Here is a 13,031-nt window from a genome sequence, read left to right as displayed (position 1 = left end):
ACTGACTTTCTGTAATGCATTTCAATGGATGTCCAGGCAGAGAATGTCCCAGTGTATGGGAATGGCTATACGCACTGTGATTGGCTCATCGCGTTTGAGGGCGGGGCTTAGCCATAGGTCAGTTGTAAACAGAGCAGGGTGGGGATGGGAGGGCAATCATATATTCATGTACGATCTTTTTTTAATTCCTCAGTTTCATTGTATTATAGTTTTGTTGTTATTAGTTTGATTTTTGCTTTACTGTTGTAAGTCATTTTTTAAATTATCTCATTTTTATTACATTTTAATGTTTTTTTTTTTTTAGTTAATGTTTTTTGATTAAAGATGTTACACATACATATATTTATCATATTATTATAAATATCACATATTTATCTGCATTTATCATGACAGTTGTGAGTGTGTGAAAGCAATGGAAGAACTGTCTTTTAGGTGTCTGTTCTTGTCTATTGACAAGTCTGGCTCACATTAGCCAGACTTGGCCATTTGAGCCTGGATTTGCCTTTAGCCTGCTTGATGGAATACCCCCTGGGGATCAGGTTGAGTTTACAGAAGTTGAATAAAGATGACTGAAATAAAAACTTCAGGTTAATTACCCGCGTAACATGAAGGTCGTGAGGGCTGCGAACGCCTGATTGGAGAACCAGGAGCGTCTCAGTCGGCTTATAAAAGATGGCTGCCAGTTGGCATCTGTTTTGGCTGGAGGAGCTTCATGTCAAGAGGTAAAGCTCACACACACACACACACACACACACACACACACACACACATTTGCTGTTGCTTTGTTGAAAAAGAAAACTGATATTTGAATGAACTAAATATTTATAATAAGTATTATATTATTAATTTTCTTAAATAATTAGACCCTCATACATTATATTGTCTTCTCGTCTCTGCTTCTGTCCTGTGTAACACCTTATTTAGTGTTCTTTATATTCACTCTTCAGTCAGGCTGAAAGATATATTTTAAAACATCAAAGTTTTTACTGTGACTGAGCTTGTTCTTACATATCAGACATGATGGACGTCAGAGGGAAAATCTGACAGTTTACAAAAAGTTCTTTATTTATTAATCTCACAGCAGTCTCCTGTCAGAGCTGTTCACAGTTCTTGTAATGCTCATCAAAGCATTAATTTTAAACCGTAATTCTTATTCAGTTTGAATTCAGAAGGCCAGCAGAGTCGACCTGTCATGGTTGAGACACACCTGATAGAAATAATATCTAATCAGTGTATCATAAAATAGAAAGCAGTCCAGAACCAGAGCAACATTCACACATTTTTAAAGCCAGGAAGTGAGACAGGAGTCCTTGTGATGTAGCTCACGTCTTTCTTATGTTTATTCATATTTTATTGTATTGATGTGTATTGTAGTGAACATTAAAGCATAAAACATATTTTATATTTCTGAATGTAACAGTAGTTTATACAGTGTAATGTGGCACATATCTGTATATGTTTTCACACTTCAGTCTCAGCACAGTGAAGATATTTTTATATTTAATATCTTAGTGTTAAACAGCATAAACACATTTTATTCCTATTTACATTTTATTTTAATTTCTTTATATTTATATCTTCTTCTTACTTCACATCTGAGCAACTGTAGAGAATCAGAATTTTCCCGCAGGGATCATGAAAGTATTTCTGATGTGAAGATATTTTTATATTTAATATCCTAGTGTTAAACAGCATAAACACATTTTATTCCTATTTACATTTTATTTTAATTTCTTTATATTTATATCTTCTTCTTACTTCACATCTGAGCAACTGTAGAGAATCAGAATTTTCCCGCAGGGATCATGAAAGTATTTCTGATTCTGACTCTGAATTATATTTTTGTAGAAATCTGACAGAGTTGACAAAAATCTGGGACGTATCTTTGAAAGGATTTAGAAGGTGAACATTTTCAAGAAAAAATATTGTAAATGAAAATAATTAAAACAGTGCGTTAGTTTTAGATTTGAAGGCTTTTAATATATTTTTTAATGTTTAGAGTGAAGTTGTCAATTTCTGTCTGGGACGAGGCTGTTTTCTGGCACAGGGCAAGTTTAGAGGTCAAAAATAAAAGCAGGTCAAAATGTTTTATAAATAATATTTCCTTCATGTTTATTAATCCTATAAAACAATAATGTTTCGACCCTGAAACCAAATTTGTTTTTTTTTTTGTTTTGTTTTGTTTTTTGCAGGACATTTTGTCCCAATTCTCAAGAATGGGTGATGATCTTTAGCCCTTGTTTTGCTTGTTACTTTGAAGAACATTAATTTTAATCTGTTAAAACATTTATAATTAATTTTTAAAGCAACATCACATGAGGCATGATGAACATATTAAAGACGCTGTGTATAAACGATGAAAGGTTTGATTGGAAAGACAAATGAATTTGTACTTAAAGATAAACTGATTAGAATTTGCTGGTCATAGGTCAAGGTCAATGAATGCAATCATGAATGCAATGTCTCAAGAAGGCCTTTGTGGAATTTCTTCAAATTTGGCACAAACGTCCATGTGTACGCAGAGATTAACTAATTAGATTGTCATGTTTGTGGGTCAAACGTCAAGGTCACTGTGACCTTGCGTCCATCTCATTCTTGTGAATGTGACATCTTAAGAACACCTCTTTGGAATTTCTTCAAATTTGGCACAAATGTCAACTTTCAATCAAGGATGAATAAATTAGAATTTGGGGGTCAAAGGCAAAAGGTCAAAGTACCTTGCCCCTGTCTCATTCTTGTGAATATAAACTCACAAGAGGGTCATGAGGGAATTTCCTCCAATTTGGCGCAAATGTCCACTTGGACTCAAAAATAAACTGATTAGAATTTGGTGGTGTAAGGTCAATGTGACCCTGCATCCATCTCATTCTCATGAACATGATATCCCAAGAGCACCTTAAGGGGATTTCTTAAAATTTGGCACCAACGTCAACTTTGAGTCAAGGATGAACAAATTACAAATAGGTGGTCGAAGGTCAAGGTCACTGTGACCTGACGAAACAAGAATTCTTTTAGTAATTATGACAAATCTTCACACAAATGTCTAACAGGATAAATTAATGAAGGTCAAAAGGTCAAAAGTCAGCTTGACTGTCACATCATCATGTTTTAACGTCATATCTCAGGAACAGAAGGGGAGACATTTGGTCAGATACTGAATCGGTGGCTCTAATCTTGAAACTGTGCTGATTGTATAGATCTTGAGACATGAATGTAAACTGTAACTGCAACTTCCCTGATGCACAGAGGCGCACAACCATGAGGAAGTAATTCTAGTTTACGTGTACACTGAGGTCACATTGACTCAGTAATAGTGAACAATGCCAGAGAGAAATCAGCAGATGTTTTTTTCTGTCTAAATCCCAGAGTGAGCATTTTTAAATCAGATGTTGTAACAGTGATAATTTATATCTGAAAACATGGACAAATATACTGCTTTACATTACAAGACCTAATCTGAAGAACACGTGCACTGAACAAAAGTTTAAATGTGACATGTTCAAATCACTGTTTTAAGCTGTCTCCAATGACGTTTCCATGAATTTGGCATTACATCCAACCAACCATGCAAAACAAGGTGTAGGGGTACACATTAAAATTTGGGATTGGAAGATACTTTACACTCATGTCATTTATTTTTTATATCATCAGACGTGTTGCTTCCTCAAAGCTGCACTTGTTTACCATCTTATGAATCATTAACACCATCATGTATGATGATAACTGTTACAGTGTTGACTCTATTCTTTGTCTATGATCCTCTGCAGGATCCTCCGTCTGCAGAATGGAGAACAACACTTTCAATATGGACGTTTTACAGCTGGAGGGGTTAAAGGTCAGCCCTAAGTCCTCCATTCCTGCCTTCATCCTCCTCCTCATCTACATCTTCATCATGGTGTCCAACATCGGCCTGGTGGTCCTGATCTTCATGGAGCAGAGCCTCCACCAGCCCATGTACCTGCTCTTCTGCAACATGAGCATTAATGATGCGTTTGGAGCAACAGTCATCGTCCCTCACTTGTTGAGTGACATTTTTGTCCCAGGCACAGAGCGCTACATTCATTACATCGACTGTGTCGTCCAGGCGTTCTGCGCTCACTTTCACGGAGGCACCTCTCACACAGTGCTCATGATCATGGCCTTCGATCGCTACGTGGCCATCTGCAACCCCCTGAGATACACCATCATCATGACCAACAGGATGGTGGTGGCGCTGTCAGTGTCGGCCTGGGCGGTAGTTTTCTTTTTGATTTTAATCCTTGTGAGCCTCAGCGTTCGCCTGTCACGCTGCAGGCAGGTTGTACTCAACCCATTTTGCGACAACGCCTCGTTGTTTAAGCTGTCCTGTGAAAACATAATCGTCAACCACATCTATGGGCTCAGCACCGCCATGGTCATGATGTTTGTGTCTATGTGTAGCGTCACGCTCACCTACCTGAGGATCGCCATGGTGTGTTTGAGTAGTAAGAACAAGGTGCTGAACAGCAAAGCGCTGCAGACCTGCGCCACCCACCTGGCCGTATACATCATCATGTTTGTGTCGGGTGCCATCATTATCATCCTCCATCGTTTCCCTCACTTATCAGACCACAGGAAGCTGGCGTCCATCATGTTCCACGTGGTTCCTCCTTCCATGAACGCCGTTATCTACGGACTGCAAATCAAAGCGGTCAGACAAAAACTTATGATCATATTTAACAGGAAAAAATAACAGTGTTTGCGGTGAACGGACTAAGAGCAAACATCAGGACACGGCAATAAAAAGCTGATAAATTCCACTGTTGGTAGAATTTAAAATTCCTCAGTCTAACACAAACTGGTGGAAGAATAAAGAATGAATCAACCCCAGTGACCCTGGAATCAAAAGTGTTTGTTATATTTAAGAAGAGTCAGTGCATATTATTTAACTTGAGCACTTGAGTCCATCATGTAAACGTGCCAGATTTAGCCACACAGGCTAATATTCATCTGCAGTGTATTTTTTCATGTATTTTAAAAATCTGATGCTAAAAGATTTTGCTGACGTGCTGCAGTCAGCCTGTTGTCTCATTTCTGGTGTTTCTGTTGTTGGGAGTCACTGGACCACAGATGATTTGTCATTTGTGCAAACCTACTGGACATGTGAAGGTGTCCCATCCTTTGTTCTCCAAAAGAAAGAACCTCCCAGGATGCCTCACTGTTCACACCACGGTGTCAAGTCTTGCCCATGGACCCAGTTTCAAGCATGATTAGGTATTTAGGTACTTTATGGGAAGTAATATAGTAGAGTTATTAATCTGGATAACGGTTTCACACCTCTTTATTCCAAAGTACTGAAATATAGATGTGTTTTAACTCAACACTGTTCAGACAAAGAAATGATTACAGTGCCTCATGTTGTCCTGCAGTTGGTCAGGTATGTGTCCAATAACAGAGAGACAATATGTATTCATGAAATGAAGTTTCTTGCCTTCATTTATTATAAATATAACATTGGGCTAAAATTTTGGAAATGAAATTCCAAGAACATTTGCAAAAATCATTTTTATGAGTCAAATAAATATGGTCACACATTGCAAACATTATTTTTTAAGTATTAAAAGTTATCAGGCCGAACACAATGTCATTTTATAAGTACAAATCAAACAAAGTGGCATTAAATCCAACTGCTCATGGGATTGTTAATTTTCTGGCTCCACATTTATTTATACTGCATAGATATGGCTTTATAATATGTTCTTATTAATGGTCATAAGTCAACAAGAAATGTAATACAATGTGGTGTCCCGTAAGGATCCATATTAGGACCCTTATTATTCAGAATTTATATTAATTATCTTGCTGCTGTATCTAACACTATATTTCCTTTGCTCTTTGCAGATGACACCAGACTTTTTCTCTCAAATAGAGACTGAACAAGTCTGATGAGAGAACTAAATCATGATCCTGTCAATTACTTGGCCTTGTTACAAACAAAGAAGTTGTAAGTAAATGTTACAAAGTAGAATTTTACATTGTTTGCAGGAAATCAGAGGCATGACAATGACCACATTAAACTTAATATTCATACTGCAGTTTTGTGTGGACGACTTTTTTTCCAACCTGCTGCGGCAGAAAAAGTTTGTGAGATTAGTAACCTTTTCTAAGGTTATTGTACGTAGCGCACCACTTTTTACATTAATATTGTTAACTATTTCTTACATTAATACTCTTTGAATCTGCACGTTTTTCTTTAAAGTGAAATGTGAGATTACAGATTTACTTTGTAGTTTTAAAACCAGTTCAGTCCAAAGCTCCACAATGAGACGAGTTGAAACAAACAACTGTCGACGATCCATTCTGTAACGTTGTAAAAAGCAGGCGGTTCACAGGAAGCGACCACCGTGAGACGGCGCATCATCTCTAGTCAACAACTCTCTGTACTGGTCCTGAATCTTTGGTCTGAACTGTGTTTCTGAATGAACCATTAATATCCACATATGGAGCGGGTCCTCGTCCACAGAGATCGCCATGTTGCACCGCCGTCTTTCTACAGTAGCCCAGAACGGACAAACCAAACACTGACTCTGGATAGAGACATTTACATTTTCATGTTTTTGCATCGGCCAGTGTAGTAAGAAGCTGCAATAAGCAGTGTTGGGGTTCCTCTGATTAGAGGCATGAAACTGTTTTACTTATTATTTTTACTCATTTAAATCAGCTGTTCTGTTTGTTCTGGACAGGGTTAGACCTCTGTGGATGATTCAGCTCCTGGAGAAAAACCTCCTGAACCTCTGGGTCTTAAGTTATCAGAGACAAAAGGTGAGCACACCTGAGCAGGGGCTGGACAAGCTCCCCATCTGTGACATGCCACACAGCGTCAGAGAAACACTGATCCGTGATGTGAAAGTGGATCAGTGTTCTGTGGATGAAAACCCTCCTGAACATTGAGCCTCACTGCTTGATGCCACTGAGTCTTACACACTGAAGCTCTAGGCGCAGCGTTGTCACAACAGAAAACTAAAAAGTGAAACATTAAAAAATGAAGAAACCTACTAATGTACCACATCAGTGGTTTGCAGTAACGTGCAATACCAACACCAATACTGTGGTGATTTGGTTGCACCCAACACATTTCAAACACCGTTAGAGAAATATTGATAATCGTCACTTTAAGGATCCTTAATGTTTTTAGTTATTCATTATATATCAAATGGTGAAAAGAGACTCTGAGTTTAATGGATGTGGAGTCGACAACATACACAATGATGCTGACACCAAGTCAACAGCAACAGTTGCCTGGTGACAAACTGTTGAGCAACAGGAGACACATTATAAAAAGTGTCTGTCAGCTCAGCTCTGGTCTGACTGGAGGACGCTCACATCCACAGTGGTAAACCTGGTACACACACACACACACACACACACACACACACACACAGTCTATCGGTGATGACTCCCACTGCTCACTGAATGTGTCTGAACTGTCAGATGTTTCACTGCGACTGAGTTTGTACTGGATGATTTCAACCTGCTTTGTGTCAAATGTTAAAACTTTTGTTGTTTTAAAAGAAACATTTCAGTCGAGACACCCTCAGCTGAAAACAGTCTCTGCATGCATCGCTCAGTTTTGAGATTTTAGGAGAATTTATTTTGCTTCAGACAAGAGGAACGAAAATGTCCAAGATCCACATGTATGTGTTCTTTTTAGTTCAGGTTTCTGTTCTGGAAATTTGCTTTTAATTAATTAGAGTTAAAACAAAAAAGTGGGGGAACTGTCCTAATATAAGTTTTAAATTGGGGAAGTTACATGGTGATATGTTTTATGTGACTCTATTGTCTTAATTTTGAGCTGAAAATGTTTGGGATTTGACCATATGCATCCATCCATATATTTAAAGGCTGTTTTCTCAGAGTGAGTTTTTTCTCATAAATCTGCACTTAGCAGCTCTCACATCCACCAGACATCCCAGTTTCACTCCTGTCTGTATTCTGAAGGTTTTTACAGAGGTTAGTTTGCTCATAAGTGATTCACAGCCTGATTTATACATCTTTTTATCACTAAAAATATGGTGAGAATAGATTTTTTTGGTTGTTGACAGTGTAATATAATTTATTGAGTGATAAAACGGATACCTGAAATTTCCTCTGTAAAGACTTTTCACTCCGTACATGACGACAAAGTGAAATGTGAGAATTTTGAACCTGACTTTATCCAGTGTTCAGTCTTATTCAGTTGGATCCAATGTTTTGTTCTGTAAACATATGCAAACTAGTGCAGAATGAGAAAACGCCTCATTTGCAATTTCAACTGTAACATTTCAGAGAACTTGTAACACAAAATATAAATGTCTTAATGTATTTAATCACCCGGGGAAGTTTCATGGTGCTATCACCACTCACTCTGGGTGTCCTCTCTTTAAACTGCGGAATAAACAGCAAATGAAAAATATATTTAATTTGTCAGTTCTTTGGTCGTTGTGGTGCCTCGTCTCCTGATTGGTCCTGGTTTTTATAAACAGCATCTGTGACAGGTTGATTCAGATCCTGTTTGTCTCCAGACTCACTGACGAGACTAAGAACTGGAGTCTGGGACATTTTCATGACGTCTTTGTCGTCATTAAAGGTGACACAACAGTCTGAACTCACATCATTTTATACTATTAACTGATCTAACAGGAGGGTTGGCCTCTGAGTGGAGCTGCAGTGATGAGGCAGAGCTGAAAGACATCATGGTGAAACATGCAGGACGATTACTCACAGCTCAGTTAACTGAACATCAGTGTCGATGTAATAAGCTGAAGTTATGTTGTGCACAGCAGTGATAAAACACAGATTATCAAAGCTGCAGCAGGAAACTTGGACGTATCAACAGATCACATATAAAACATAAAGGAGCTAAAACTCTTTGCATGGTGCCTCCATTTGTTTAATTGAAATCTGTTTTGTTTCTAATATGTCGTCTCAAGTTCAGACAGTACAGTGTGACGCTGAACTGTAACTGCAGTCAAATTATTTAGTTTTGTGACTCTGATTTAATGTGACAGTGCTGATGAGAGAGATCATGTGACCCTTAACATTTGAAGTCTTTACATACACGTGCAGGATCATCAGAATCTTGCCTTCAATATGTTTCTTGTACACACTGAACACTGAGGCAGATTTAAAGTAAAAATCCTGCAGGGTGATAAATCTGATTCTGATTCTGAGTCTGATGAGTCAAAATTAGTGACTAAAATAAAGGACCAGAAAGAATTCACATAAAACCAGACTGGAGTCTGATTCAGGAAGACGTGACGTGAGGACATGTTGTCTCACTGTAAAAATGTTGCTGTAGATTTTAGAGTCACTAACAGGTGCTAGTACGTTGGTTTTATTTATGTGGATTTTTATTTACAGCATTATTATTGTGTTTCCAATTACAGTACAGTGGTAGTATTTGTAACTGCAGTATTGTAACTGTATTTTCCAGTTAGTGTTATTTCTGTGGAAGCACGCTGGTGCAGTGGTTGGCATTGTCAAGAGGGTTCCTTCAGGTGGAGGAGCCCTTCTGTGTGGAGTTTGCATGTTCTCCCCGTGTCATCGTGGGTTTCCTCCCACAGTCCAAAGACATGCAGGTTGCAGGTCAGCTGCAGTATTGCAGTGGTGTTATTGTATTTTTCAATCAGTGTGATTTCTGAATGTCAGTACAGTATTACAGTATTAGAGCTGCTTTTTCTATCAATTACAATATTATTACTGCTTTTTTAAATTCAAAATTACTGTTTAGTTTCATTTCCTTTAACCAAAGTTTCAGTTCATAACTAATCACAGTTTTTACTGAGACTTTGTGAGCAACATGCTCCTGTTAAAACATCCTCGTGCAGTAAATCAAAAACCATCAGCGTCACGCCACATGTTGTGTCTGACTTTTGTCTTCTACATTACACTTCACACGTGTTTCATGATTTAGTTTTCACTTTCCTTTGTTCTTTTAACTTGCTGCTTTTCACCTCCATCAGCAGAATACATGTACGTTTCTGCAAACCATGGATACCTTACATTTGTATGTTGTTATGTAACGGACACTTGATAACATTATTTTGTAACAGCCCTGTGGTTAACATGTGGTTCTGTTTAGGCAAGATTGTGTTTTGGTTCACAGAACCTGGTTGAGGTCGTCTGATGGCTAAAAAGCCGCTAAAACTCAACAATGACTCAGTGAAAAACAAGTGCTTTTGGTGGCACTGGTCGGTAGAACAAGAGAAACTGGCAGCTAAAAATCAAACGTTTTTGTTGTCTGTTGTTCTCGTATGGTTTCTATTGTGGATTCTATTCTGTTTACATTATTCTTATTTAGTTAAGACTTGACAGTCTGTGAGAGGGGCTCAGTAAGTTTGTTGTCTGATCCCCCAGAAGTTACAGTCTTCTTGTACTAAATCTTGACTGAGGCCTCCTAGAGGCCTAAAAGAAAATGGCACAGACTGAATGATTCACAGCTGAAGTGACTGCAACTATAATTGCTTTGTTTGCTCTCTTGTCTTCATACACCCTGAGGAAGACACAAGCCAACACGCGCTGGTGTTTTTAATGACTCCTGCCCATTAAATAAAGGCTTTTTTATTTTTCCAAACCGACCTGAGTGCCTGGACTTTGATTTTTTATGCCTTCCATTTTTGTTGTTTGTTTGTCCAACAATGCTTCCAGCAACTGCACTGTGGTTTCGTTGCAGAGCATGAACCACTGATGGATTATCCTGTCGTCGTCGTCATCATCATCACCATCATCACTCTGACAGATCAGGTTTGTTATTGAGCAAAGTGATTACTGAATTCTTTGTCTCTGATCCTCTGCAGGATCGTCCCTCTGCAGAATGGAGAACAAAACCTTCAATATGGATGTCATATCCATCGAGGGGTTAAAGGTCAGCCCCCAGTCCTCTGTTCCTGCCTTCATCCTCCTGCTCCTCATCTACATCTTCATCATGGTGTCCAACATCAGCCTGGTGGTCCTGATCACCATGGAGCGGAGCCTCCACCAGCCCATGTACCTGCTCTTCTGCAACATGAGCATTAACGATGTCTTCGGGGCGACGGCCGTCATCCCTCGCTTGTTAAGTGACGTTTTTACTCCAGTCACAGAGCGCTACGTTCATTACATCGACTGTGTCGTCCAGGCATTCTGCGCTCACTTTCACGCAGGCACCTCTCACACGGTGCTCATGATCATGGCCTTCGATCGCTACGTGGCCATCTGCAACCCCCTGCGATACGCCACCATCATGACCAACAGGATGGTGGTGAAGCTGTCAGCGGGGGCGTGGGTGGCGGCCTTCATCTTTGTCGCCATCCTCCTGGGTCTCACTATCCGCCTGACGCGCTGCAGGCGGCTAATAATTAACCCATTCTGCGACAACGCCTCCTTGTTTAAGCTCTCCTGCCAAAATCTTCTCATCAATCACATCTACGGCCTCGGCAGCGCTGTGGTCATCTTGAGCTCCTCCCTCGGCAGCGTCACGCTCACCTACCTGAGGATCACCATTGTGTGTCTGAGCAACAAGAACAAGGTGCTGAACAGTCGGGCGCTGCAGACCTGTGCCACCCACCTGGCCGTCTACCTTATCATGTTGGTGGCAAGCTTCACGCCCATGATCATGCACCGTCGGCCTGAGTGGGCGGACAATGGGAAGGTGGCGTCGGTCATGTTCCACGTCCTCCCCCCGGCCCTGAACCCCATCATCTACGGGCTGCAGTGTAAAGAGCTCCGGCAGAAGATTGTCAGCGTGTTTCAAAATAACAAAGTCATGGACGTGAAAAGTTTCCATAAATAAATACGCACAAAGCTGATGAAGGTCTCGTTAATCAAGCTCCTCAAGTCTGACGCACATTTCTCTGTGACATGAACAAGTTTAGCCGAATTTAAGATATTAAGATTTTTATTTGACGTTACCTTGAATTTAACAGATTTTGAAACAGTTCTGATCCTGCAGTTTGTAAGCTCAAAGAAAGTGTCGATTCCATTCTTTGTTTTAATTTTGACGACTGTAAAACTGAGATCATCCTCAATTATAAATATGTTTTAAGTTTCTAATCTCATTTTCTCATTGACACATCTGGATGTAATGAAACATCATTTCTAATACTGTTATATTTTTTGTTTGAACAATATTCTTCAGGGCTGACCCAAACTGTTGCCATGGTAATCGATGTATAAGTCAGTGTTCAAATGCTCAAAAACTGAATCACCCCAAAAATCCAAAATAGCGCAAAAATTAAGATCTAGTAATCCATCATGATTTATTTGGCATTAACATTATTTATTAACTATTTTCAGACAAAGACATTTACACTTAGTGAGAAGATTCACCTGCAAGATGTCCAGTGTCTGCAGTTGTTTAAAGATTTGCAAAGATGAACCCCAAAATGTGGAGAGCCAGACGCTCCAAAGGAAGCTGTGATATCACAAACCTACAATGAACTTTGCAAATCAGACAGACAGACAGACTGGAAAGTGAGGGAGACGGACCAGGTGTAGCTCACACAGCTAACGAGCCATTATTCAGCACCTGCAGAGCCACCAAGCAGAGGAGACCTGGAGCCCAGGAGGAGGGAGTCGTCACACGTGGAATAAAATATAAATACTCAGCTGAAGTATGGCTCTTGGACTCTTACAAGTTACACTGCTGAGTAACTGTGAGTTAAAGGTGAGGGATCTGCTGATGGCGGCCCTCTGACCGCAGAGTGTGACGAGGACGTCACAGGGAGTCAGCTGCCTGATTGAGACCTTGATTGGCTGTAACTGAGCACCTGGAGCTCCTGATGTCGTTAAAGGTGTCACACAGGTTACAAAGACATTTCTGGCAGCAGGAGGTGTTGATAGAAAAACACTGAAGACATAAACAGTGAGACGTATTCACACAAGCTTTAAAAGCAACTTACATTTATTTGAATATTGCTTCATCCATTCATGTGTGAGGGAAATATTTCTGTTGATAACATATTTAACTCAAATGATAATTCAGAATTTGTCGTTCAATGCAAACGTAGTAAATTAGTAAGTTTGTTGATAAGTAAACAGCTAACCAAACATGTGAT

The 13,031-nt window shown here is 39.5% G+C and overlaps 3 protein-coding genes across 5 annotated transcripts in view; all 3 read left to right on the top strand.

Moving 5' to 3' along the window:
• LOC125898750 (neuronal acetylcholine receptor subunit alpha-9-like) overlaps positions 1-13,031 on the top strand; it is a 258,716-nt gene that overhangs the window by 116,729 nt on the left and 128,956 nt on the right. The window lies entirely within an intron of this gene.
• Positions 617-4,711, top strand: LOC125898766 (olfactory receptor 52N5-like). The gene is made up of 2 exons (XM_049592712.1): positions 617-722; positions 3,768-4,711. Exons 1-2 carry the CDS (start codon positions 713-715, stop codon positions 4,709-4,711), a joined length of 954 nt encoding a protein of 317 aa, XP_049448669.1. The 5' UTR covers positions 617-712.
• Positions 10,808-11,767, top strand: LOC125897866 (olfactory receptor 52N5-like). The gene has a single exon (XM_049591319.1). The coding sequence runs from the start codon at positions 10,811-10,813 to the stop codon at positions 11,765-11,767; it is 957 nt and encodes a 318-aa protein (XP_049447276.1). The 5' UTR covers positions 10,808-10,810.

Source organism: Epinephelus fuscoguttatus, linkage group LG12 (assembly GCF_011397635.1).
Source record: "Epinephelus fuscoguttatus linkage group LG12, E.fuscoguttatus.final_Chr_v1".
Lineage (NCBI taxonomy): Eukaryota > Metazoa > Chordata > Actinopteri > Perciformes > Serranidae > Epinephelus > Epinephelus fuscoguttatus.
This window is presented reverse-complemented; position numbering and strand designations above follow the sequence as displayed.

What these genes read in the sequence shown, in the direction of transcription:
- LOC125897866 (XM_049591319.1), top strand. Translation starts at nt 10,811, where the DNA reads ATGGAGAACAAAACCTTCAATATGGATGTCATATCCATCGAGGGGTTA.